At 52.6% G+C, this 25,902-nt stretch overlaps 1 protein-coding gene across 1 annotated transcript in view; it reads right to left on the minus strand.

Moving 5' to 3' along the window:
• The window catches only part of dcc (DCC netrin 1 receptor), a 1,735,814-nt gene that overhangs the window by 903,221 nt on the left and 806,691 nt on the right, over window positions 1-25,902 (minus strand). The window contains exon 3 of the mRNA XM_072497411.1: window positions 24,493-24,777. Within this exon, the coding sequence (XP_072353512.1) occupies window positions 24,493-24,777 (285 nt within the window). The remainder of the gene's footprint in view (window positions 1-24,492; window positions 24,778-25,902) is intronic.

The following is a 25,902-nucleotide window of genomic DNA, read 5'->3' on the forward strand; positions in this document are numbered from 1 at the left end:
CCGATCCGCGGGCGGGCCTGTGCTGTGGGGGCACTCTTTTCCTTCCGCCTTTGCCACGGTCTCCACCATGGCGGAGGCGGAAGAGACTCCCTCCACTGCGCATGCGCGGGAATGCCGTCAGCAGCCGCTGACGCTCCCGCGCATGCGCCGCCCGGAGATGTCATTTCCGCGCCAGCTGGCGGGGCACCAAGGGCCTTTTCCGCCAGCTGGCGGGGCGGAAATTCGTCCGGCGCGGGCCTAGCCCCTTAAGGTTGGGGCTCGGCCCCCAAAGATGCGGAGCATTCCGCACCTTTGGGGCGGCGCGATGCCAGACTGATTTGCGCCGTTTTGGGCGCCAGTCGGCGGACATCGCGCCGTTTACGGAGAATTTCGGCCCCTGTGTTCGATCCCTGTCCATTCAATCCACCTCCACCCCCTCAACGCCCTAAGTGCCATTGCCAAGGGCTCTATCGCCAGAGCAAAAAGCAGTGGGGAGAGAGGGCACTCCTGCCTCATCCCTCAGTGTAGCCCAAAGTTCTCCAAACTAATCCTATCTGTCCAGACACCAGCCTTTGGCACCTTATACAACAGCCAAACCCAATCCACAAACCCAACATCTCCAACAAATATGCCCACTCAACCCGGTCAAATGCCTTCTCTGCATTCATTGCCACCGCTTCCACTTCCTGCCCCTCCCAGGGCATCATAATGACGTTGAACAGCCTGCGTATAATTGCCGACAGCTGTCGCCCTTTCACGAACCCCGTCTGGTCCTCTCCTATCTCACCCAGCACACAGCCCTCTGTCCGCGATGCCAACACCTTCACCAGCAACTTTGCATCCACATTTAACAGTGAAATTGAACAGTAAGACCCACACTGCTCCGGGTCTTTGACCTTCTTTAAAATCAGTGATATGGACGCCTGCGACAATGTGGGTGTGTGTGTGGGGGGGGGGGGGCTATGGGTGGAGGACATTTCCTCCCCCCCCTTGCCATCGACTCATTATATATGAGTAGGGGCCCCAGCGCCAACCCAAACTTGTGATAAAACTCAGCTGGATACCATCTGGACCCGGTGCCTTCCCTGCCTGCATCGAACCCACACAGTCCAATACATCCCTCAGCCCAATCGGGCCCCCAATCCCTGCACCTTCTCCCCATCCACTCTTGCGAGAACCACCTCATACCTTCCTCCCCGGTTGCCGGCTCCGATTCATACAGCTTTCGATAGAAGGCCTCTAAGACCCCATTCACCATCTCTGGCTCCACCACCATTATGCCTCTCGTATCTCTCAGCCTTCCAATCTCTTCCATCACTGGACATCAGGGCAGAATTTGACGGAGCTTAGCATCAAGGAGCCCCAGCAAAACTGGAGTCAATGAGAATCAAAAGGAAAAGTTTCTAACTGTTGGAATCACATCTAGCACAAAGGAAGGCGGTTGTGATTGTTGGAGGTCAATCATCTCAGTCCTAGGACATCGCTGAAGCAGCTCCTCAGGGTTGTGTTCTAGGCACAATTATCTTCATCTGTTTCATCAGTGACCTTGCCACCATCATAAAGTCAGACATGGGGATGTTCGGTGATGACTGCACAATGTTCAGCACCATTTGCGACTCCTCAGATACTGAAGCAGTCCATGTCCATATGCAGCAAGATTTTGGCAACATTCAAGCTTGGTCTGATAAGTGGTAAGCAGCATTCACACCACACAAATGACCATGTCCAACAAGAGAGAATCTAACCATCTCCCCTTGACATTTGATGGCTTTACCATAGCTCAATCCCCTTCTATCTACAACCTGGAGCCTACCATTGACCAGATACTGAACTGGACTAGTCATATAAATACTGTGGCTACAGGACCACGTCTGAGGATGGAAATTTTGGGGAGAGTAACTTAACTTCGATACCTGCAAAGCCTGTCCACCATCCACAAAGCACAAGTCAAGAGACGGAATACTCTCCACTTGCCTGAAAGAGTGCAGCTCCAACAACACACAGGAAGATGGGCACTATCCAGATCAAAGCAGCCCGTTTGAATTTTAAAAAATTTGTTCATGGGATGTGGGTGTGGCAGGCCAGCATTTATTGCCCATGGCTAACTGCCTTTGAGGGGCAGTTAAGAGTTAACCACATTGCTGTGGGTCTGGAGTCACATGTAGGCCGGACCAGGTAAGAATGGCAGATTTCCTTCCCTAAAGGAGATTAGTGAACCAGATAGGTTTTTAATTTCAGATTTTTATTGAATTCAAATTTCACCATCTGCAGTGGCGGGATTTGAACCTGGATCCCCAGAGCATTACTCTGGGTCTCCAGTTAACTAGTCGAGTGACAATAACACTACGCCACCGCCTCCCCATTGACACCTCATCCACCATCTTAAAATCCACACCCTCCACCGCTGAAACACAGTGGCAGCATTATGTACCATCTGCAACAGAGTTTTTCAAACTCAGGGTCGCGACCCGCAGGTGAGTCAAAGGTGTCATGGAGCATTCGGGTGTGGCGTTCCTGATCACAGAAAGAAGTCCCCAATGGCCGCAACTGGCTTTTAAGAATGCCGGATTCAGACAGTCCCCGATTGGTTGCGGCGTTTGAGGGGGCGGGGCGACGCGAGGCTGGGCTGTGTGCTGGTCCCCGTGCATGCGCGGTGGGGTGAAGAAAGGGGCTGATTGGTGTCCACATGGACGCGCGATGCTAAAGGTGGTGGTCCCCGTTGGAGTTACTTTCTGGTGCTCGTGCCCTATGCACTGCCCGGCTCGCCCCCCCCGCCACCGATCGGCAGTAAGCGACTTGCGGCTCCATGGTCAAGCTATTCAACAGCCGGCCAAATGTGCGCTTGCAGTCCCACAACGAGAAGTGGTCTGTGACTGGGGTGGATGCAGCTACTGGACAGAGGGAAACCAGGCCAGGTTTGTCGGCGAGGAATACCGATCAAATGAGGCCAGTCAATACGGCTGATGCATGTCAACCCTGAAAGAAACCTACACAGTCACCACTTTGTGTGGCCACTCTCTGGAAACCAGGAAGCAAGTGTTTTTGGTGAGAATGGAGAAGGATGTTTGGAAAGTGCAATGCAGTGGCACCAGTAAAAAATATTGTGACATTGTGTGTGTTTGACAAGTTACTTCATCTCGTCTAAAGTCATAGTTTGTAAAGTAAATACAAGATTGTACTTTTTTCTGTATTTGTTTAACTGTCTCAAGAAATGGGAATATATTTAAAAGAAAGTTTGTGTGTAAATATAAGGATGCGTATGTTCAACTGAAATTGCTTTCATTTTCAGTAGTGAACAGTCATAAACTTGGAAAAATCAAGTTTTGGAAATAAACTTTCAAAGTTAAAAAAAGAATGCCGGCAGCCACCGGCCTTTAAATATGAACGATGGAGTCTTTCTGCCAGAGGCAGCGGCAGGGAGAAGGTCACGCACCCGGCACATACACTACCATCACGCACCCTGTACATCTGTGCTTTGGGCACAAAATCATGGAGGAGAGATTCCTCCATTTTGTAGCTGCCTGCAAGCAAGTAGCAGGACTGGGTGAAGAACTGAAGATGGATTATATTTTTTTAATAAGGAATAGAGGGCCAGAGACACAAACTGACCAGGATCTCACAATTAAATCTGCTGGAAAGAGCTTCTCAGGATAGTCCATGGCAGGACAAAGCAGTGCTGGTGTGAGCTGTATCCAGAGCTCCAGGACCTCTGATAAGCAAACAATTACGAAGAAACTGAAATTGGGACAAAGCAATATAAAAATGATTTCTTGAGATATGGCTTTAATTGTGCGAATTAAAATCAGGATGCAAAGCCCATGTGTGTTATGTGCAGGGAAGTACTGGCAAATGAGAGTTTAAAACTCTCAAATCTTCAAAGGCATTTGAAGACTAAGAATGGTGAGTTTGAGGATAAATCTCTTGATTTTTTTCAAAGGATGCAGTGGGAACTTAAATCGTCAGCTGAAGTCCTCAGCAAAAATGAACCATTGAATCACGAAGCAAGTGAGAACTTGAGGACCAAGCAGGCTCACCTGCCACATTAAAGGTAAGCAATAGTGGTGTGTCGCGAAGGTCGATCGGCGAGGGTCGCTAAGGTCGGCCGGCATGGGTCGTGAACTTTGGCCGGAGTGGGTCGTTAAGGTCCACAGGTTGGTAAAAATGTGGGTCCTGGGGAACAAAGTTTGAAAAAACACTGATCTACAAGACAAACTGTACAAGGCTCCCCAGACAGCACATTCCAAACCCGTGACCACCACCTAGAAGGTCAATGTAGCAGAAGCATGGGAGCATTCACCTCCTGAATGTTCCCTTTATATTACAACCCATCCTGACTTGGAAATGCACCACCGTTCCTTCACAGTCGTGGGTCAAAATCCAGGAAATCCATCCCGAACAGCACTTTGGACCTTCCTACAACTCAAGGACTGCGGTGATTCAAGAAGGCAGCTCACCACCTTCTCAAGGACAAATAGGATTGGGCAATAAATGCTGGCCTAGCTAGCGATGCCCACATACCATGAATGAATATATTTTTAAAAATAATGGCAACACTTCAAAAGTAATTCGCCAGCTGCAATGCAATGTGAGCAGCCTAATGAGGTGAAAGCAGCTATATGAAGTAAATGTAAATTCTTTCTTTGAGTTAAATCACCTGCACTGCCATGGACATATATCAAAACATGGCCTAACAACTGTCACTGGGTGCACCCATCCAAAAACCAGTGGTCTGAAAATAATATTCTAAAGTCCTTGTGCACAACATGCAGCAGTTAGCCTTTCAGAATTCGCTACAGGCAGCCTCATATCACAGCCTCGTTCACCATTCTCTTTTCTGTTCAAATAATGCATTTCTAACAACACTTTTTATGACACAGCAATGTCACACATTCTGCTTTCAGTATGTGTTTGGAATATTTTAACGTGCTTCTTTTTCGTCAGTTTAAAGCTGTAACTTTTTAAATATTAGAAAAGGGTCTCAAAGTGCGTGTGCACTAAGTAGCTTTCAACACTTGACAGCAAAAACTTTTAACTCCTTACTTTGCAAAGTAACTTTTCTTATTTTGCATGTACTGAATGCATTCCCTTTTTCTTAATACTGCTATATATTAAACAATTGGCACTTTAATTAAATTAACTTCTTTGAGGGGGAGATTAAATGTTACATTTCCTAATGTACTGTACAGCTGTCATAGATTATCATAGATTATCATATGGTTTATATATTCTGCACAGAAAAAACAGGAACAACTTGTGATCAAATTAATGGGGTATTAGTTTGACTTTTAAAAATATCATGTCAGTGCAAGTAATGGCTTCTTTCAACTAATGGAGAGGGGTGGCATAGTGGTTTTGTTGCTGGACTAATAAACCAGAGACCCACAGACCCAGATTAATGCTCTGGGGATCCAGGTTTAGGTGGGGTTACAGGGTTACGGGGATAGGGTGGAGGTGTGGGCTTAGGTAGGGTGCGTTCTTCAAGGGCCGGTGCAGACTCAATGGGCTGAATGGCCTCCTTCTGCACTGTAAATAATAATAACCTTTTATTGTCAAAAGTATGAAATTACTGTGAAAAGCCCCTAGTCGCCACATTCCGGCGCCTGTTCGGGTAAGCTGGTACGGGAATTGAACCCGCGCTGCTGGCCTTGTTCTGCATCACAAACCAGCTATCTAGCCCACTGAGCTAAACCAGCCCACTCTATGATTCTATGAGGTTCAAATCCCACCACTGCAGGTGGTGAAATTTGAATTCAATAAAAATCTGGAATTAAAAGTCTAATGATGACCGTGAAACCATTGTCGATTGTTGTAAAAACCCATCTGGTTCACTAATGTCCTTTAGGGAAGGAAATCTGCTGTACTTACCTAGAATCATAGAATTTACAGTGCAGAAGGAGGCCATTCGGCCCATCGAGTCTGCACCGGCCCTTGGAAAGAGCACCCTACTTAAACCCACGCCTCCACCCTACCCTAGTAACATCACCTAATCTTTTGGACACTAAGGGGTTATTTAGCATGGCCAATCCACCTAACCTGCACATCTTTGGATTGTGGGGGGAAAATGGAGCACCCGGAGGAAACCCACGCAGACAAGGGGAGAACGTGCAGACTCCGCACAGACACACCTGGTCTGATCCACATGGGACTCGAGACCCACAGCAATGTGGTTGACTTTTAACTGCCACCTTAAGGGCAATTTGGGATGGGCAATAAATGCTGGCACAGCCTACGATGCCCATGTCCCATGAACAAATTTTTTAAATTGTAAAATATCCTTTCAAGTGTACTGGCAATGTTATACTGCCACTGTGGTTATGCTGGAAAAGTGACATGGGTTTGGGACAAAGATGCTTAAGCTGATAACTGACTGATCATCAGGGGGAAAATGTAAGCCTGAAGGTCACAGTAAATTAGTGTAGCCTGAATGCTTTAAACTCCTTCAACCACAGCCATCAAAGACAGATTAACTGGTCTTCCACTGCACTGCTGTATGTGTATCATTTGCCGTATGTAAAATACTTGGACACATTTCTGAGATGTGGCAAGGCACTGCAATTCTTCCTCTCATAAGAACACACAAACATATAAAAAGATGGACCAGTAAAGACAGGACTGCCTAGCAAGTCTGTCCTAAACAGCCATTATGAAACAAAGCAGCACGGTAGCATGGTGGCTAGCACAGTTGCTTCACAGCTCCAGGGTCCCAGGTTCGATTCCCGGCTTGGGTCACTGTCTGTACGGAGTCTGCACGTTCTCCCCATGTCTGCATGGGTTTCCTCCGGGTGCTCCTCTTTCCTCCCACAGTCCAAAGATGTGCAGGTTAGGTGGAATGGCCATGATAAATTGCCCTTAGTGTCCAAAAGGGTTAGATAGGGTTACTGGGTTATGCGTGGAGGTGTGGGCTTGGGTAGGGTGCTCTTTCCAAGGGCCGGTGCAGACTCGATGGGCTGAATGGCCTCCTGTAAATTCTATGATTCTACAATTCGATGATGATCCCGAGTGTTTCCTTCCAAAAGTACTTGTGCAGTCTCCTGAGATGCAAAAAGCGGATTAACAAAATCCCAAGCCAATTCAGGCAGAAATATTTGGTAAATACCTCTCACAGCTCTTCAGAGGAGTTCCAGGAGATCATAGTGACCATGAGCTACAAACCCGATAATCCCATTTAACTTAAGACAGTCTTTTTGATTAGTGAACTAAAATTAATCAATTTAATCAATTGTTGGAGAGAGCCAAAGGTATCCAATTAGTTTTAGCCATGCTGCAGATCCTCAATCATATATAGTAATGGCATTGTAAGTCATTTATGGATGAGTACTGTTTAAGATATTTCAATGTTAATGTGCCCACCTCATTGGTACTAATCATCCACACAGCACATGCAATTTACCCAAGCACAACTCCAACCCACTATCTAAACTGCTGAGGCAATGTTCTACACACGTACTTCCTAAACACTTAAAACATATTGCAAAAATTCCAAAGCCTCATCTATACTGAAATCACCATGATGGGAATTTTCTGGCCGTCGGGATTCTCTTTTCCTGTTTACAGCGCACCCCCCACCTGTGAATTTCACAGTGGGTTAAATGGGAAATCTCATTGCCAAGCGGCAGGCAGAGAGAATCCTGGGCGGGATTCTCGACCTCCCGCCGGGTCGGAGAATCGCCGGGGGCTGGCGTGAATCCCACCCCCGACGGTTGCCGCATTCTCCGGCACCGGATATTCGGCGGGTGCAGGAATCACGCCGCGCCGGTCGGCTGGCCCCCCCCGCCCCGGCGATTCTCCGGCCCGCGATGGGCCGAAGTCCCGCTGCTGGAATGCCTGTCCCGCTGGCGAGAATCAAACCACTTCTCTTGCCGACGGGACTAGGTGGCGCGGGCGGGCTCCGGGATCCTGGGGAGGGGCGCGGGGGCGATCCAGCCCCGGGGGGTGCCCCCACAGTGGCCTGGCCGGCAATCGGGGCCCACCGAGCCGCGGGCAGGCCTGTGCCATGGGGGCACTCTTTTCCTTCCGCCTCGGCCACAGCCTTCACCATGGCCGACGCGTAAGAGACACCCCCCCTGCGCATGCGCGGGGATGATATCAGCAGCCGCTGACGCTCCCGCGCATGTGCGGACTTCCGCTGGCCCCGGCTGGCGTGGCGCCAAAGGCCTTTCCCGCCGGCTGGTGGCGCACCAACCACTCCAGCGCGGGCCTAGCCCCTCAAGGTGAGGGCTTGGCCCCTAAAGGCGCAGAGAAATCCGCACCTTTGGGGCGGCCCGACGCTGGAGTGGTTCCCACCACTCCATCCCGCCGGGACCCCCCGCCCCGCCGGGTAGGGGAGAATCTCGGCCAGGGAACGGCGCGCTGCCGTGAAATATACAGCTGGGAGAGTGAAGAGCCCCGCCCCATCATTACTATTTCAGGCTGGCCTACTGTCCCCTGGACCATGAAGGTTTACGCCACAAGAACAGGTTACTTAAATCCTTCATGTCATGTCTATAAAAGCTCTTTTTTCCAGTAATGCAAAACTAATTTTACTCTGTTCCCACATAACTGTACGTTACTCTGATTCAAATACTGATTGATTCTTCCCTTAAAAAATTATTTCGCCACTGCAGCAACTATTCCCTCTAGCAAGCTCCCATATTCCAACAACCCTTTTCAGAAATAAATTCCCCCCAAACCTCTCCCCTTACTGTCTTCATTGCAATTTGCAGGATTCTCCATTTCAGAGACTAAGTGGTCCTATCAGGGGAGAATGGGAACATTTTCACGCTGCCACTAGGATCGTTGGGGACGTGCAAGTGTAATCCATGAAAATAGGCCAACCCACTGACCTTGTGCATCCCGCCCGAGTCCCGGTCCCCCAGGCATAACCCAAAATTATGTGGCCCATGAGAAGGAGTCCCATCGCACAACCAGGGATCATTCAGGTGGACAGTTGGTTATTATCTAAAAGACACAGGTCAACTTTGTCACTTCGTCACAGTGAGGAGCACCAGACCCCATCTCGCAGCGAGTCATCATCATCCTCTGTCCTGCAGTCAAGACCCACTGATGCCAACTTAGGCCGATCACCCTGTTGTGATGCTGAGATGACCCTTTAAAGGAGGAGGGGTGAAAGGCTAAGAGGAATGTGGGGTGAAAGGCCAAGTGGAAGGTGGGGGAGGGAGGGGGGCAGCGGACAGAAGGGGCTGTGAGCAAGGTGGGAGGGGGTCGATGGCGATGGAGTGGCCTCCTAGTTGCCAACACTGTTTTGTCGATGTCGATTAACCAATCACTGTTTTGTCGATGTACCATTTGTCAATGTTCTCTGTTGAATATTCTTGTGTCTACTATATACGTACTAGACTAGAAGGGCTTGAGGTTCCGAAGGAGGAGGTGTTAACAATTCTGGAAAGGGTGAAAATAGATAGTCCCCTGGGCCGGATGGGATTTATCCTAGGATTCTCTGGGAAGCTAGGGAGGAGATTGCTGAGCCTTTGGCTTTGATCTTTAAGTCACCTTTGTCAACAGGAATAGTGCCAGAAGACTGGAGGAAAGCAAATGTTGTCCCCTTGTTCAAGAAGGGGAGTAGAGACAACCCCGGTAACTATAGACCAGTGAGCCTTACTTCTGTTGTGGGCAAAATCTTGGAAAGGTTTAAAGGAGATAGGGTGTATAATCATCTGGAAAGGAATAATTTGATTAGACATAGTCAACACGGTTTCGTGAATGGTAGGTCGTGCCTCACAAACCTTATTGAGTTCTTTGAGAAGGTGACCAAACAGGTGGATGAGGGTAAAGCAGTTGATGTGGTGTATATGGATTTCAGTAAAGTGTTTGATAAGGTTCCCCACGGTAGGCTACTGCAGAGAATACGGAAGCATGGGATTCAGGGAGATTTAGCAGTTTGGATCAGAAATTGGCTAGCTGGAAGAAGACAAAGGGTGGTGGTTGATGGGAAATGTTCAGACTGGAGTCCAGTTACTAGTGGTGTACCACAAGGATCTGTTTTGGGGCCACTGCTGTTTGTCATTTTATAAATGACCTGGACGAGGGCGTAGAAGGATGGGTGAGTAAATTTGTAGATGACACTAAAGTCGGTGGAGTTGTGGACAGTGCGGAAGGATGTTACAAGTTACAGAGGGACATAGATAAGCTGCAGCGCTGGGCTGAGAGGTGGCAAATGGGGTTTAATGCAGAAAAGTGTGAGGTGATTCATTTTGGAAGGAATAACAGGAAGACAGAATACTGGGCTAATGGTAAGATTCTTGGCAGTGTGGATGAGCAGAGAGATCTCGGTGTCCATGTACATAAATCCCTGAAAGTTGCCACTCAGGTTGAGAGGGTTTTTAAGAAGGCGTACGGTGTGTTAGCTTTTATTGGTAGAGGGATTGGGTTTCGGAGCCATGAGGTCATGTTGCAGCTGTACAAAACTCTGGTGCGGCCACATTTGGAGTATTGCGTGCAATTCTGGTCGCCGCATTATAGGAAGGATGTGGAAGCATTGGAAAGGGTGCAGAGGAGATTTACCAGAATGTTGCCTGGTATGGACGGAAGATCTTATGAGGAAAGGCTGAGGGACTTGAGGCTGTTTTCGTTAGAGAGAAGAAGGTTAAGAGGTGACTTAATTGAGGCATACAAGATGATCAGAGGATTGGATAGGGTGGACAGTGAGAGCCTTTTTCCTCGGATGGTGATGTCCAGCACGAGGGGACATAGCTTTAAATTGAGGGGAGATAGATATAAGACAGACGTCAGAGGTAGATTCCTTACTCAGAGAGTAGGAAGGGTGTGGAATGCCCTGCCTGCAACAGTAGTGGACTCGCCAACACTAAGGGCATTCAAGTGGTCATTGGATAGACATATGGACGATAAGGGAATAGTGTCGATGGCTGCTGGATGACGAGGCCTACCCCCTGAGGTCATGGCTAATGACGCCTGTGTGGAGGCCCCAGCCCGAGGCAGAGAGCCATTATAACGATGTTCACTCAGCAGCACAGGTCGGCGCAACATCGAGGGCCGAAGGGCCTGTACTGCGCTGTAATGTTCTATGTTCTATGTGTACGTTCCCTCGGCCGCAGAAAAATACTTTTCACTGTACTTCGGTACATGTGACAATAAATCAAATCAATCAATCAATCAATCAAATCAGGAGCCGAACAGGTTCCCTCTGGTTCGATGACCCTGAATGACATGTTCCGTGGTCTGTCCTCGGCTCTTTCATCCTGGACACAGTCCTCATCCGACGAGGGTTGCGGATTTTCCCCCTCCTCCAGCAGGTTGCCCCACCACTACGTTATGTTGTGTGGGATGCAGCAGGTCACCACGATGCACCAGACCCTCTGGTAATTGTATTGGAGAGCCCACCAGAGCGGTTCAGGAGCCCGATTCACCGCTTAATGACGCTCCCGGTTGCTGAGTGAACATCGTTATAATGGCTCTCTGCCTCGGGCTGGGGCCTCCACACAGGCGTCATTAGCCATGACCTCAGGGGGTAGGCCTCGTCATCCAGCAGCCAACCCTTTGCGCCTGAAAGGTGCTTGGAACCTCCGAGTGTATGAGTTGTGCAGGTTGCCTGGGTATCGTGCATAGACCTGTATGATGTTCAGCTGGTGATTGCACACCAACTGCATGTTCAGGGAATGGAAACCCCTTCCTGTTAATGAAGGGCACCACCCCTGTTGAGTCAGTACTCTGAGGTGACATGTGTGCCATCAATCAACCCCTTCACCAGGGGAATGCACGTGATGGCAGAAAATTCAACAGCCTGGGCATCCTGGTGTGTCTGGACCTGGTTGATGTGGATGTACATAGGTGCCCGGGTGCAAAGGGCATCTGTGACATCTCAGATGCACCTGTGCGTGGACGTTTGTGAACTCCCACACATGCCCCCGCTCGAGCCATGGAACAAGTCAGAGGCATAGAAATTGATGACAGCTATCAGCTTGACAGCCACTGGAAGTAGGTATCTTCCACCTAGCCCACGTGGTGCCAGGTTTGTCACCATCTGGCACACATGGTGCATGATTTCCTCCCCCAACCGGAGCATTCTAGATCATGTACCTGATACTGCAACCCTGCCCCCATCAGTGACTTGTACCTGAGCCTTAATTGCGAATCGTCTATCCTCACCACCCGTCACTGCCACAACTGATGGCTGCCATAACAGGTGTTAGCGATGGGCACTGTGGCCCCTTTCCTGCTTCTCCCAGTGGGGTCTACTGTGGGTGTCCTCATGAGTGAGCCTTGTACCTTCCCGCCAGAATGGTGGCAGCTGGTTAAGTGGTGGAGATGTTCATACTGTGCAGGCATGTGGCTCTATGCTAAGAGACTGGTGTGTGGGCACGTCCCATATAGATGGGGTCACTAAGGGATGTCTGCCTTTGCTGGGAGCTTGGTTTCAGTGAGATTCACAATTCCAGCGCATTCAAATGAATTTGAGCTGTTTGAATGTTCACATCAGCATCATAGGCAGGAAGCCCACTATGGCCGCCAGGAGGGACCCAAGGCTGGGACAGATCTGCCACACAGCGCCGATCCCATTTTTAGGCTAATGCGGGATTCTCCGCCCAATTGGGATTTCCAAACTGAGTGGTGGGAGTGGAGAATGCCGCCCAATATCACACTGATAAACATCGAAGAATAGTCTATCCCTACTTACACAATCAACAGTTTCAAACTTTGGATTTATTTATTACATTTTAATATTTGTTCTTGGGATACGGACATCAGTGACAAGGCCAAGCTTTCTTGCCCATCCCTAATTGCCCTGGAGAACACTTTTCAGCATTCAAATGATTGTCAATTTTCCCTTCACGATGGAATTTGTGTGGCAAAGCATTCGATGCTTAAACAACGCTTCATAAAACATCTCTTTCTATCCACTTTCCGCATCATTAAGTGGCAATTTATTAGCCTTCGTCTGTGGAAATAGTTCAATATTTCAAGACTCACCTTGTATCTATGACATTTGGAGTACTGTGCACAGTTCTGGTCACCTCATTTTAGGAAGGATGTGGAAGCTTTGGAAAAGGTGCAAAGGAGATTTACCAGGATGTTGCCTGGAATGGAGAGTAGGTCTTACGAGGAAAGGTTGAGGGTGCTAGGCCTTTTCTCATTAGAACGGAGAAGGATGAGGGGCGACTTGATAGAGGTTTATAAGATGATCAGGGGAATAGATAGAGTAGACTGTCAGAGACTTTTTCCCCGGGTGGAACAAACCATTACAAGGGGACATAAATTTAAGGTGAATGGTGGAAGATATAGGGGAGATGTCAGAGGTAGGTTCTTTACCCAGAGAGTAGTGGAGGCATGGAATGCACTGCCTGTGGAAGTAGTTGAGTCGGAAACATTAGGGACCTTCAAGCAGCTATTGGATAGGTACATGGATTACGGTAGAATGATATAGTGTACATTAATTTGTTCTTAAGGGCAGCACGGTAGCATTGTGGATAGCACAATTGCTTCACAGCTGCAGGGTCCCAGGTTCGATTCCGGCTTGGGTCACTGTCTGTGCGGGGTCTGCACATCCTCCCTGTGTGTGCGTGGGCTTCCTCCGGGAGCTCCGATTTCCTCCCACAGTCCAAAGATGTGCGGGTTAGGTGGATTGGCCATGATAAATCGCCCTTAGTGTCCAAAATTGCCCTTAGTGTTGGGTGGAGGTGTTGACCTTGGGTAGGGTGCTCTTTCCAAGAGCCGGTGCAGACTCGATGGGCCGAATGGCCTCCTTCTGCACTGTAAATTCTATAATAATCTATGATTAATCTAGGACAAAGGGCGGCACAACATCGTGGGCCGAAGGGCCTGTTCTGTGCTGTATTTTCTATGTTCTATGTTCTATATGCATCTCCGGCATTATGTTGGTGAATCTTATAATGCTTTATCTCCGCTTCAACAGAACCCCCAACACTGCACAATAACTGTAACCATGGCCTAACTGTGGAGACATTTATCTTTATTTCTTTGCTCTTTTACACCATCCAACTGTTTATTAAGGGCGGCATGGAAGCACAGTGGTTAGCACTGTTGCTTCACTGCGCCAGGGACCCGGGTTCGATTGCCGGCTTGGGTCACTGTCTGTGCGAAGTCTGCACGTTCTCCCCATGTCTGCGTGGGTTTCCTTCAGGTGCTCCAGTTTCCTCCCTCAAGTCCCAAAAAAAGACGTGCTTGTTAGGTGAATTGGACATTCTGAATTCTCCCTCCGAGTACACGGACAGACGCCGGAGTGTGGTGACGAGGGGATTTTCACAGTAACTCCATTATAATGTTCATGTAAGCCTACTTGTGATACTAATAAAGATTATTAAATATTACACTCAAATGCTTATCCTTTTTTAGAATTCAAAATCCCAGGTATTTACCAAAAGAATAAAGCCACATGGTTCATGGCTTAAACAAAAACTGCTGAACAAGATTGAATACTAATAACTACACTCTATCTTAACTAGTCAGTTACATTAAATATATTAAAAGTACAATGAATACAGTTACTTAGAGCAATATTCTCCCATCTGCAGATTAAGTCCTGTGGCGGGGGCCGGGACGTGGGGTTTTCCTGCTTGGGAGACCAACGAGGAAATCAGCCACATTCTCCAGCACAGAGCTCATTATGGGACCGGATGCTTTGCTCCATAATCCGTGTTGGAGCAGGCCTATATGGTGCATAGTCTGCCGTCGTATTTGGGTGCCATATTGAAAAGGCGCCTGACATCACTGGCCCACAATTGATGAAAGAAGATGGACCTCCTGAAAATAAGGCTGGATCTCCGGGAGCATTCTGAGACCGGAAGATGGATCTCTTGAGAGAGAAGATGGATCTCCAGGAACACTCTGAGGCTGGAAAATGGATCCCCTCCATGACACCTAGCCTGGGAGATCCAACTGTAGATGGCCCTTCGGCTAATTTCTGTGGAGTTCTGGGGTCCAGGGTTTCCATCGGCCTCGATCCTGAACTCAAAAGGAAGCCCAGATATTGTTCAGGTGAGTCCCAACATCTGCACACGACATTGTTCCAAATGTGTTTTGCACAGGTACGTTTTCCCGCTGGCGTAGCAAAGAGTGGGATGTGTGTGTGGAAGATTGTAGTCAGCCCTTCATTAGTACCTCATTAGTGGGATGCAAATCAGTTTCATGCTGGTCTCCAGCAGGTTTCCCGATCCGCCATGGCGGGCATCCCATGGGAAATTCATCCCAGCAGAAAAACAATTTTTGGGCTACCTGCCAAATTCTAGTCCCTCCCCAAAACCCATTGAACCCACTGGCAGAGGCATGGGAGAATTCCACCATTAGTCTATAAGCCAACGCTCTTAATCTCTACCTCCTGGAAGTTCCCCTCCAAACCCCCACCATCCTGATTGGAAATATATCACAGTTCCTTCACTGTTCTTGCAAGCTGTGCCCAGCACACCCTCTCGTTCTATCTTTTACTCTCGTTCTATGCTTCTAAAACTTCATTCTAACTCTTTTAAACTCTACTTTTGAATGGACCTACCTCGTATTAAGTTGATCTTTTCTCTACACCTTGCTATAACTGTAACATTATATTCTGCAGTCTCTCCTTCCTTCCCTATGTATGGTATGCATTATTTGTACAGCATGCAAGAAACAATACTTTTCACTGTATACTGATACATGTGACAATAATAAATCAAATCAAATCTGTTGCTGGGTCAAAAAGCTGTAACTCTCTCTCACAGCACTGTGGGTGTACCTACACCTCAGGGACTGCAACAGTTCAAGAAGGTAACTCACCACCAATCTTAAGGGTGTAAATTTCTATCATCTTTTGCTCACTTCCAGCAAGGTTGTCCCTTCAAATCTCTTCTCACAATCGCATGATTGTAGACTCCTCATTCAACGTAGGCATTACTAGAAATATAAGCATGGCGACTTTGGGAAAGAACTCTCCTGGTTCGAGTCTTTTTTAACAGTGGGGTCTTGTATCTGAGAACTACCTCTCTCATCACTCGCTCTCTGTTCTCTAGAGACCTTCTGAAAATAAACCGTTTAAGCCAGCGCACACAGAATTTCAATTGAAACCAAAGGTGCACATTACAATCTACCACAACAATAAAGGATTCTAGAAAAGCTCAGCCGGTCTGGCAGCATCTGTAAAGAGGAAAGGCAGAGTTAATGCTTTGAGTCCTTTTGGCTCTTCATCAGAACTAGAATAATAATCTTTATTGTCACAAGTAGGCTTACATTAACACTGCAATGAAGTTACTGTGAAAAGCTGTTAGTCGCCAATATCCGGCTCCTGTTCGGGTACACAGAGGGAGAATTCAGAATGTCCAAATGACCTAGAGCTGTGAAGAACAGTACTACTCTCTGTGCTACCGTACTGCCCATAAAAGAAAGGAAGAATTTATCAGATAATAAACTGTAGCTGTGAGAGGCCGCAACAAAATGTAGCGACTGTGTGAACAAAAGACAGATGGCCTGGTGTGGAAGGGGGAATGAAGGGGTTTGCATTGAGGCAATACATGTATGGGATATTTTTAAAAAGGGGTTTAAGATGGAGGAAAAAGTTCTCAATCTAAAGCTGCCGAACTCAACGTTGAGTCCAGAGGGCTGCAACATGCCCAACTGAAAGATGGGATGTTGATCCTGCAGCTTGTGACGGACTTCACTGGGACATTGCATCAGGCCAAGGATGGGCATATCAGTATTTTAACTAAACACCTTGGGCGAAATTCTCCCCCAACGGCGCGATGTCCGCCGACTGGCGCCAAAGACGGCGCCAATCAGACGGGCATCGCGTCGGCCCAAAGGTGTGGAATGCTCCGCATCTTTGGCGGCCTAGCCCCAACATTGAGGGGCTAGGCCGACGCCGGAGGGACTTCCGCCCCGCCAGCTGGCGGAAATGGCGTTTGTTGCCCCGCCAGCTGGCGCGGAAATGCGGCGCGTGCGCGGGAGCATCAGCGGCCGCCGACAGTTTCCCGCGCATGCGCAGTGGGGAGAGTCACTTCCTCCTCCGCCATGGTGGAGGCCGTGGCGGAGGCGGAAGGGAAAGAGTGCCCCCACGGCACAGGCCCGCCCGCGGATCGGTGGGCCCCGATCGCGGGCCAGGCCACCGTGGGGGCACCCCCCGGAGTCAGATCGCCCCGCGCCCCCCCCAGGACCCCGGAGCCCGCCCACGCCGCCTGGTCCCGCCGGTAAATACCAGCTTTGATTTACGCCGGCGGGACAGGCAATTTCTGGGCGGGACTTCGGCCCATTCGGGCCGGAGAATTGAGCGGGGGGTCCCGCCAACCGGCGCGGCCCGATTCCCGCCTCCGCCCAATCTCCGGTACCGGAGACTTCGGCGGGGGCGGGATTGACGGCGGCCAACGGCCATTCTCCGACCCGGCGGGGGGTCGGAGAATGACGCCGCTGATTTCTGGGGTGAAATTCTCCATTATCGGCGGAAAGTCCGCCGATCGGCGCAAAAAACGGCGCAAATCCCACTTGCGTCACGTCATAAAAATGGGCCGATAGTCTGCGGCCCGAAATGGGCTAGCAGCGACGTAACGGGATCCGCGCTTGCGCAGTGGTTCACGCCGTGCAGCGTCATACGCGTTGCACGGCGTGACGGCTCATAAGGCCGCGCAGCACCCCCCCACCCGACCGGAACAGCCGACCGCAACACCCGACTTGATGGCTGGCCGTCGCTCAGCCCCGAGGTTCGAGTCACGCAATGTGGAGGCGCTCCTGGACGCGGTGGAGCAGAGGAGGGACGCCCTGTATCCCGGGCACGGCCGCAGAGTTGCCCCACGCCACAGCCGGCGTCTGTGGAGGGAGGTGGCAGAGGCCGTCACCGCTGTGGCCCTAACACCACGGACAGGCACCCAGTGCCACAAGAAGGTGAACGACCTCGTCAGAACAGGCAGGGTGAGCCTCCCCATATCCCCCATATCCCCCCCTCCCCATATCCCCCCTCCCCCATATACCCCATATCCCCCCTCCCCCATATCCCCCATATCCCCCCTCCCCCATATCCCCCCTCCCCCATATCCCCATATCCCCCCTCCCCCATATCCCCCCCTCCCCCATATCCCCCATATCCCCCCTCCCCCATATCCCCCCCTCCCCCATATCCCCCCTCCCCCATATCCCCCTCCCCATATCCCCCTCCCCCATATCCCCCCTCCCCATATCCCCCCTCCCCCATATCCCCCATATCCCCCCTCCCCCATATCCCCCATATCCCCCTCCCCATATCCCCCTCCCCATATCCCCCCTCCCCATATCCCCCCTCCCCATATCCCCCATATCCCCCCTCCCCCATATCCCCCCCTCCCCCATATCCCCCCTCCCCCATATCTCCCCCTCCCCCATATCCCCCCTCCCCCATATACCCCCCTCCACCATATCCCCCATATCCCCCTCCCCATGTCCCCCTCCCCCATATCCGCCCCTCCCCCATATACCCCATATCCCCCTCCCCCATATCCCCCCCTCCCCCATATCCCCCCTCCCCCATATCCCCCATATCCCCCCTCCCCCATATCCCCCCCTCCCCCATATCCCCCCTCCCCCATATCCCCCTCCCCCATATCCCCCCTCCCCCATATCCCCCCCTCCCCCATATCCCCCGTCCCCCATATCCCCCCTCCCCCATATCCCCCATATCCCCAAGTGAATCCAGCCCTAACCTTAACCTCTGCAATGCACCACCACGGGCCACCAACAGCCCGTCCCCATATCCCCCCTCCCCTATATCCCCCTCCCCCGTATCACCTGATCACTGCCTGATGTCTAACCATGCATGCTTCATTGTGTATCGCAGGACCAAACGTCCAGGCACCCATCCCCGCAGATGCAGACCGCCCGCAGGATGCCCCTCGGAGACCACGGGAGACGGAGAGACCCGCACCCTCCAGCATGCGACGCCCGCAGGATGCCCCTCGGAGACCACGGGAGACGGAGAGACCCGCACCCTCCAGCATGCGACGCCCGCAGGATGCCCCTCGGAGACCACGGGAGACGGAGAGACCCGCACCCTCCAGCATGCGACGCCCGCAGGATGCCCCTCGGAGACCATGGGAGACGGAGAGACCCGGACCCTCCAGCATGCGACGCCCGCAGGATGCCCCTCGGAGACCACGGGAGACGGAGAGACCCGCACCCTCCAGCATGCGACGCCCGCAGGATGCCCCTCGGAGACCACGGGAGACGGAGAGACCCGCACCCTCCAGCATGCGACGCCCGCAGGATGCCCCTCGGAGACCATGGGAGACGGAGAGACCCGGACCCTCCAGCATGCGACGCCCGCAGGATGCCCCTCGGAGGCCACGGGAGACGGAGAGACCCGCACCCTCCAGCATGCGACGCCCGCAGGATGCCCCTCGGAGACCATGGGAGACGGAGAGACCCGGACCCTCCAGCATGCGACGCCCGCAGGATGCCCCTCGCACACCACGGGAGACGGAGAGACCTGGAGCAACAGGGAGACGACACCCCCGTCACGTGCGGGAGCGACCACCCAGAGATGAGGGGGGCAGCCACAGGCCCCCGTCACATCCGAGCCAGGACACCACTACCCAGGACACCACTATCCAGGACACCCCTACCCAGGACACCCCTGCCCGGGACACCACTACCCAGGACACCCCTACCCGGGACAGCACTACCCAGGACACCCCTACCCGGGACACCACTACCCAGGACACCCCTACCCGGGACAGCACTACCCGGGACAGCACTACCCGGGACAGCACTAGCCGGGACAGCACTACCCAGGACACCCCTACCCGGGAAGACGAAATACCGGACAGTGACTCAGAGTGGATGGGTGGAGACGAACCCCCACCCCAAAGTGCCATGGACTCAGAGTGGGACGAAGAGCACGACACAACGCCACTGCTGTCACCAACACCCTCCACCATCGCAGAAACACTCACCACGGTTGGGCACTTTAGTGATGAGGCGTCTGGTACACTCACTGGTGCGCACAACACAGCCGTCCCGGTACAGCAGGTGGAGGTAGGAGCAGCAGAGGGACCGGGCGGTCGGAGGGCAGCCCAGGCCAAGTGAACATCTGCCGCCCAGATGGATCCCGGGTTCCTGCAGTTACCACACCCACACATAGATCCGATGCAACCACCGACACGGAGACGAGCGAATAGGGTGACGGGTGGCTTGCGGCGGCTGCGGTCGCAGGTGGAGGAGTCCACCCGCGTCCAGGAGCTGGGAGTGGTCCCGGTCATGCGTGCCACCCAGGCTGACACCGCACGGGTGGCGTCCGCGGTGGAGGCAATGGGTGCGACGGTGTCAGACATGGGGAACGGTTTGCGAGGCCTGGGGCCTTCCGTGCAGGCGGCGTCTGTGGCCCAGGAAATGGCTGCCCTCTCACAGGAGGCCGTGAGCCAGTGCCAGCACCAGATGGCAGAGGCGCTCAACGCCATAGCCCAGTCTCAGCAGGCCATGGCCCAGTCTCAGCAGGCCATGGCCCAGTCTCAGCAGGCCATAGCCCAGTCTCTGCAGGCCATGGCCCAGTCTCTGCAGGCCATGGCCCAGTCTCAGCAGGCCATCGCTGAGGGCATCGGCGCCAGTGGCCATGTGCGAGCTGGCGTTGCACTGTCGCAGACAGGGTTCGACAACCCCCTGGGCTCCATGGCTGCAAACCTGCAGACCCCTGTCGATACCAGCACGGGCCTCCAGGACTGGCAGCGCCAGATGTCGGGGGCGTGTCGGATGGCCAGTCCGTTCGCATCCCCCACCCATGTAGAGGCCTGGGGGCCATCGGGCACCCCGAGGGAGGAGGAGGTGGTGTGGTCCGTCCCGGCTCCCTCTGTAGGGGAGGTCCCGGTACACCGCGACACCTCGGACTCCCCCCCTTCCGTCCCAGGTGCATCGGGTGGGCAACGGGCAGGACAGGCTGGCAGCTCGCCATCCCAGTCGCCCGGGCCGCAGCCTGGCCCATCTAGGCCAGGACGCCCCAGGAAACGGCCGCCAAAGGGATCCAGTGTCAGAGGGCAGGAATCACAGGAGTCCACCTCCAGTTCTGCTGTACCGTCTGGGGAACCACGTAGACGTAGTCAAAGGGCCCGTAAGGCCAAACAATTAGACACTGAGTAAGTTGGCACGGGTGCAGGGCACAGATGAGTTTTAGGGGCTAGGGCACGTGCATGAACTCCTTTGGTTATTAAAGTCAATGTTACACCTACCGAAGCTGCCTTTGTGCTCTGTCCAAAGTGTGCGGGCGTGTCATGTACGTTGAGCGCAAGTGTGTGTGTGACGGGTGGTCTTACCTCAGCCCCAGGTGAGTCTGCCCCCTACCCCCTGGGCCGCCATCAACATCCCCCAGGCAGAGGACGGGACCGTGCGCTGCAGTGTCACAGCCGCATGCAGGGATGGTCCGGGTGGATGGTGGTACTGTGGCCATGGGTCAGACATAGTCCAACGATGTAGAGCCAGGAGCTCATCGGAGGCGGGTTGTCATCATCCTCCATGGCCTGCGATAGACACGCGTCCACCCGCAACTGGGTGAGCCCGGCCCGTTGTGCCGCCGGTGGATCGGCAATTGGGGGTGGGGGGGTGGTGTGCATGCGGGTGGGGTGTGTGGGGTTGGGGAGGGGGGTGAGGGTGCTGGGTGGGTGGATGGGTGGGGGGTGTGGGTGGTCGGCTGTTGTCATGGTGTGCAGTCTGTGGCCATACTACCCGATTCCCACGCCCATCTAGTCAGTGAAGCGGGCGTCTATCAGTCTGTCCCGTGCCCGCTGGGTCAGCCGGTAACGGTGGACAGCCACCCGCCTGTGTCTACCCCGTCTCCCCTGACCATTGCCCCCATCCCCCTCATCTGGGGAGGACTGGGCATCTTCCTGCTGCTCCTCCACTCCGCCCTCCTCTGCCTGCGGCACATCGCCCCTCTGCTGGGCTATGTTGTGCAGGACGCAGCACACCACAATGATGCGGCCGACCCTATCTGACCGATACTGGAGGGCGCCCCCAGAGAGGTCCAGGCACCTGAAACGCATCTTCAGCACGCCAAAGCACCTCTCGATCACTCCCCTTGTCGCTACATGGGCATCATTGTAGCGGTTCTCCGCCTCATTGCATGGCCTCCGTATAGGCGTCATCAGCCACGATCGCAATGGGTAGCCCCTGTCGCCCAGCAACCAGCCCCTCAGCCGGGGATGGCGTCCCTCGTACATGCCGGGGATGGATGACCGCGACAACACGAATGAGTCGTGTACACTGCCTGGGTGACGGGCGCAGACGTGCAGGATCATCATGCGGTGGTCGCAGACCACCTGTACGTTCATTGAATAGGTCCCCTTCCTATTAGTGAACACGGCCCTGTTCTCTGCAGGTGGCCGCACGGCGACGTGCATCCCATCGATCGCGCCCTGGACCATGGGGAACCCGGCAACGGCAGAGAAGCCCACGGCCCGGGCATCTTGGCTGGCCCGGTCCACGGGGAAGCGGATGTAGCGGTGCGCCATGGCATAAAGGGCATCTGTCACTGCCCGGATGCACCGATGCACCGATGTCTGCGATATGCCGGACAGGTCCCCACTCGGTGCCTGGAATGACCCCGTTGCATAAAAGTTCAGGGCCACCGTAACCTTGACGGACACGGGGAGAGGGTGTCCCCCGCCAGTGCCACGCGGTGACAGGTGTGCCAGCAGGTGGCAGATGTGTGCCACGGTTTCCCGGCTCATCCGGAGTCTCCTCCTGCATTCCCGGTCCGTGAGGTCCTGGAATGACTGCCGGGGCCGGTACACACGGGGCGCCCTCGGGTGCCTCCGTTGCCGTGGGGCCGCGACGTCCTCCTCCCCCTCTTCGTCCTGTCGGTGAGGTGTCCCTCCAGCCTGGGCGGCTGCCGCCTGCCCCTCTGCGGCAGCCTGCGCCGCCTCTCTGGCACGCTCCTCCTCCTCCTCCTCCTCCTCCTCATCCAGGGCAACATAGACATGAGCGGCTGCCACCACGGCGGCCAACATCGCTGGATGGTCTGAAAACATGACGGCCTGGTGGGGGGGAGGGGAACGACGACATGTCATCATTGCCCATATCCCCTCCTCCCCCCAGCCAGGTGGCATGGACCGCATGGGTCCAACTGTTGGAGGCTGGCACCTGGCCAGGTGGACCAACTCATTTGCCCTCCCATCACCCACCCCGGCACGGACCCCCTCCCCAACCCCCAACCTCCACCCCGGCACGGACCCCCCCCCCCCCAACCTCCACCCCAGCACGGACCCCCCCCCAACCTCCACCCCGGCACGGACCCCCTCCCCAACCCCCAACCTCCACCCCGGCACGGACCCCCTCCCGGCACTCCCCCGGAGCCCAGCCTACTCTAACCACCCCCCCCCCCCGCCGCACACACACACAAGCCGAGACACACCTCTCCTCACGCAATCAGTCTGCGGCCACGCCATTTCCTGCCCAGAGCCAACCCCCCAGGCCGTCACTCACCTCCTCGCTGGTCGGCGTGAGCCTGGAGCACCGGGTCACGCCGATGAAAAGGAGGTTTGATTCACGTCGACGTAAACGGTCATCACGTCGACGGGACTTCGGCCCATCCGGAAGGGAGAATATCGGCAGGCCGAAAATCGGCTGCCTTGCGCAGACCCGTGCCATTCTCCCCGGCAGCGGCGCCATTAACGCCCCGCCGACTTTTCTCCCTTCGGAGACTTCGGCGGGGGCGGGGGCGGGATTCACGGCGGCCAACGGCCATTCTCCGACCCGGCGGGGGGTCGGAGAATGATGCCCCCGGTTCCAGTTCAACCTTCGTATTTTAAATCAATGCTCAATATTTGAAGGAATGAGGTGGAAATAAAGCAGTGTTGGCAGCTAAGAAGCAGGTTATTCTTTCCCTATTGCTGCCCTGTCCTTGATTTTGAAATTCTCTGTCAGTACAAATATGCACAGGATGCAGCAGAAACAACTGTGAAATATGGTTTGCAGATTGCCACAACTAAGTTACGGTTAGTCTCATGAGGGGAAACGAAAAATAATTTCCACAACCCAAAAATCGTCCTGTGGGGAATCATTACACAAACCAAAGTATTTATACACGGCATAGTTGAAATGCCTACTCGTGCCCTGTTTTGCATTAAGATTCTTTCAGCACATTATTCTTTTATCCCTGGCTTCAAATTCAGCTTTGGCTGCTAGCCTGAACATTTTCTGCATCTGCTAGTTAGTAATAGTCTTAAGCGAAACGACTTTGGGCAATCGTACTTGGCACCACATCGAAAGGTCAAGAGGATGGCTCCTGTGGGAAATTGAAATGTTACATTGGTGCAGTATGAGAATGTTTTACTGAGGTTAGTGCAAAGGCTTATGATATTGCTGATTAGAAGGAGTTTTACTGTGCAATTTGTCTTTTGCCTGATTTGTAGGTGTTAAATACAGACACTTCTCATATTCTCAGCAATTGCACAAATGGACTATTTAATTAGGAAGAAAACCAAGCATTCCTGCATTTCTTTAAGGTTCAATTTAATTGTTGCTGTGAAAAGTGAAAACAAACACCTTCAATGGACATGAGGAAAATACTTGCTGTGCTGCAGTACTGATTACATTTAAGAGAAATCATTGCACTTAACATCCTCTTACCAGATAAAATTTGAAGGTCAGCATCATTTCCAGTTCTCGAGCTTCCAGGATTTTCCGCCAAGCAACGGTAGGACCCGCCATCCCCTGCCTGAAGCTTACTTATCACCAAGGATCCAGAGGGGAGAACAGCCACGCGTGTGTCATCGGCACTTAACTTCAGATCATTGTAGTTTTTCTGCCAATGAATGGAAGGCAGAGGCTCACCGGTAACTTCACATTTCAGTAGGACAATGTCTCCTGCATAAGCCGACACTGACTTTGTCTGTGAGACGAATCTCAGTGGACCTAAAAATAAATAAGTTGATATTTATTATGCATGGCTGAAAATTGATGGATAAAAGTCAAAGCTTTGATATCACACTGATGCCATGATAAAAAAAAGGGTTATTGCTTTCAGTGGAGCAGAACTTTATGACGTTACAACATGGGAGAGGTCCACACAAAATTGTATTTCTTAACTATTGTTTAACGACCGGTATTAAAGCATAACAGAGATTGGAAAAAGTGAGATGCAGGAAATATACATTTCGAGCATTTAGGTAGATCATCATTCAGAGTGCCGAGTACGTTCATGGATCGGTACAGTTCTCTTTCCTTCAAAGGTGGACCGGATTGTTGGTATGAAAGTAAAAACAGGCCATTTGTCCATCAAGTATTGTCCATTCAAGTCATGGTATGATTATTTGGACTCCATTATGACCTTCCCACTCCAGAAAAGATGAAGTTTTTTCAGTCCGTGTAAAGATTATTTCATTGAATGTCACAATTTAGTTGCAACTTGGGAAATAAAATACACAAAACAAAATTGGCCACAATTCACCGTAATATCTGAATAATTTGGCATCTTACTCTGAAACAACATAAAAAAGCAAATGTGAGAATCGAAATGTTCCATTGATGCAAGCAGTGTTGACTTTTTAAGGCTTAGAATTATGGGACGGGATTCTCCCTCCTGGGGACTAAATCCCCACGCCTGCTGGAAAACGGACGAGAATCATTCTGGATTTTTTCCTCGAAAGTCCGGGGTGATTCTCCATTTTCCAGGGGGCGAGCAGAGCCCCGGCATGCATCCCGCAGCTCTGGCTGCCGGTGGGGCCCTGCTAGCCAGCCTGTGCAGCCGCACATGCGCACGGTGGTCGCAAGCGGGTTCGTGCATGCGCACGGCGGGCCACCTCAGCGTGGGTGCAGCCGACATGGCGGAGCCACACAGTGGGCCCGCGCGGAGGAAGGTCGGTCCCTCCCAGATTGCGATCGCCCGCCGATCGGTGGCCCCCGATCACAGGCCTGGCCACCGCAGAGGCCCTCCCCAGAGTCAGATACCCTCGCCCCCCACCAGGACCTCCACCGCGGCCGTGGGTCACAGCCCTCGCTGGGTGGTACCACATGTAAACCACGGCGGCGGGAGTTCGG

The sequence above is a fragment of the Scyliorhinus torazame genome, chromosome 3, assembly GCF_047496885.1.
Source record: "Scyliorhinus torazame isolate Kashiwa2021f chromosome 3, sScyTor2.1, whole genome shotgun sequence".
Classification (NCBI taxonomy): Eukaryota; Metazoa; Chordata; class Chondrichthyes; order Carcharhiniformes; family Scyliorhinidae; genus Scyliorhinus; species Scyliorhinus torazame.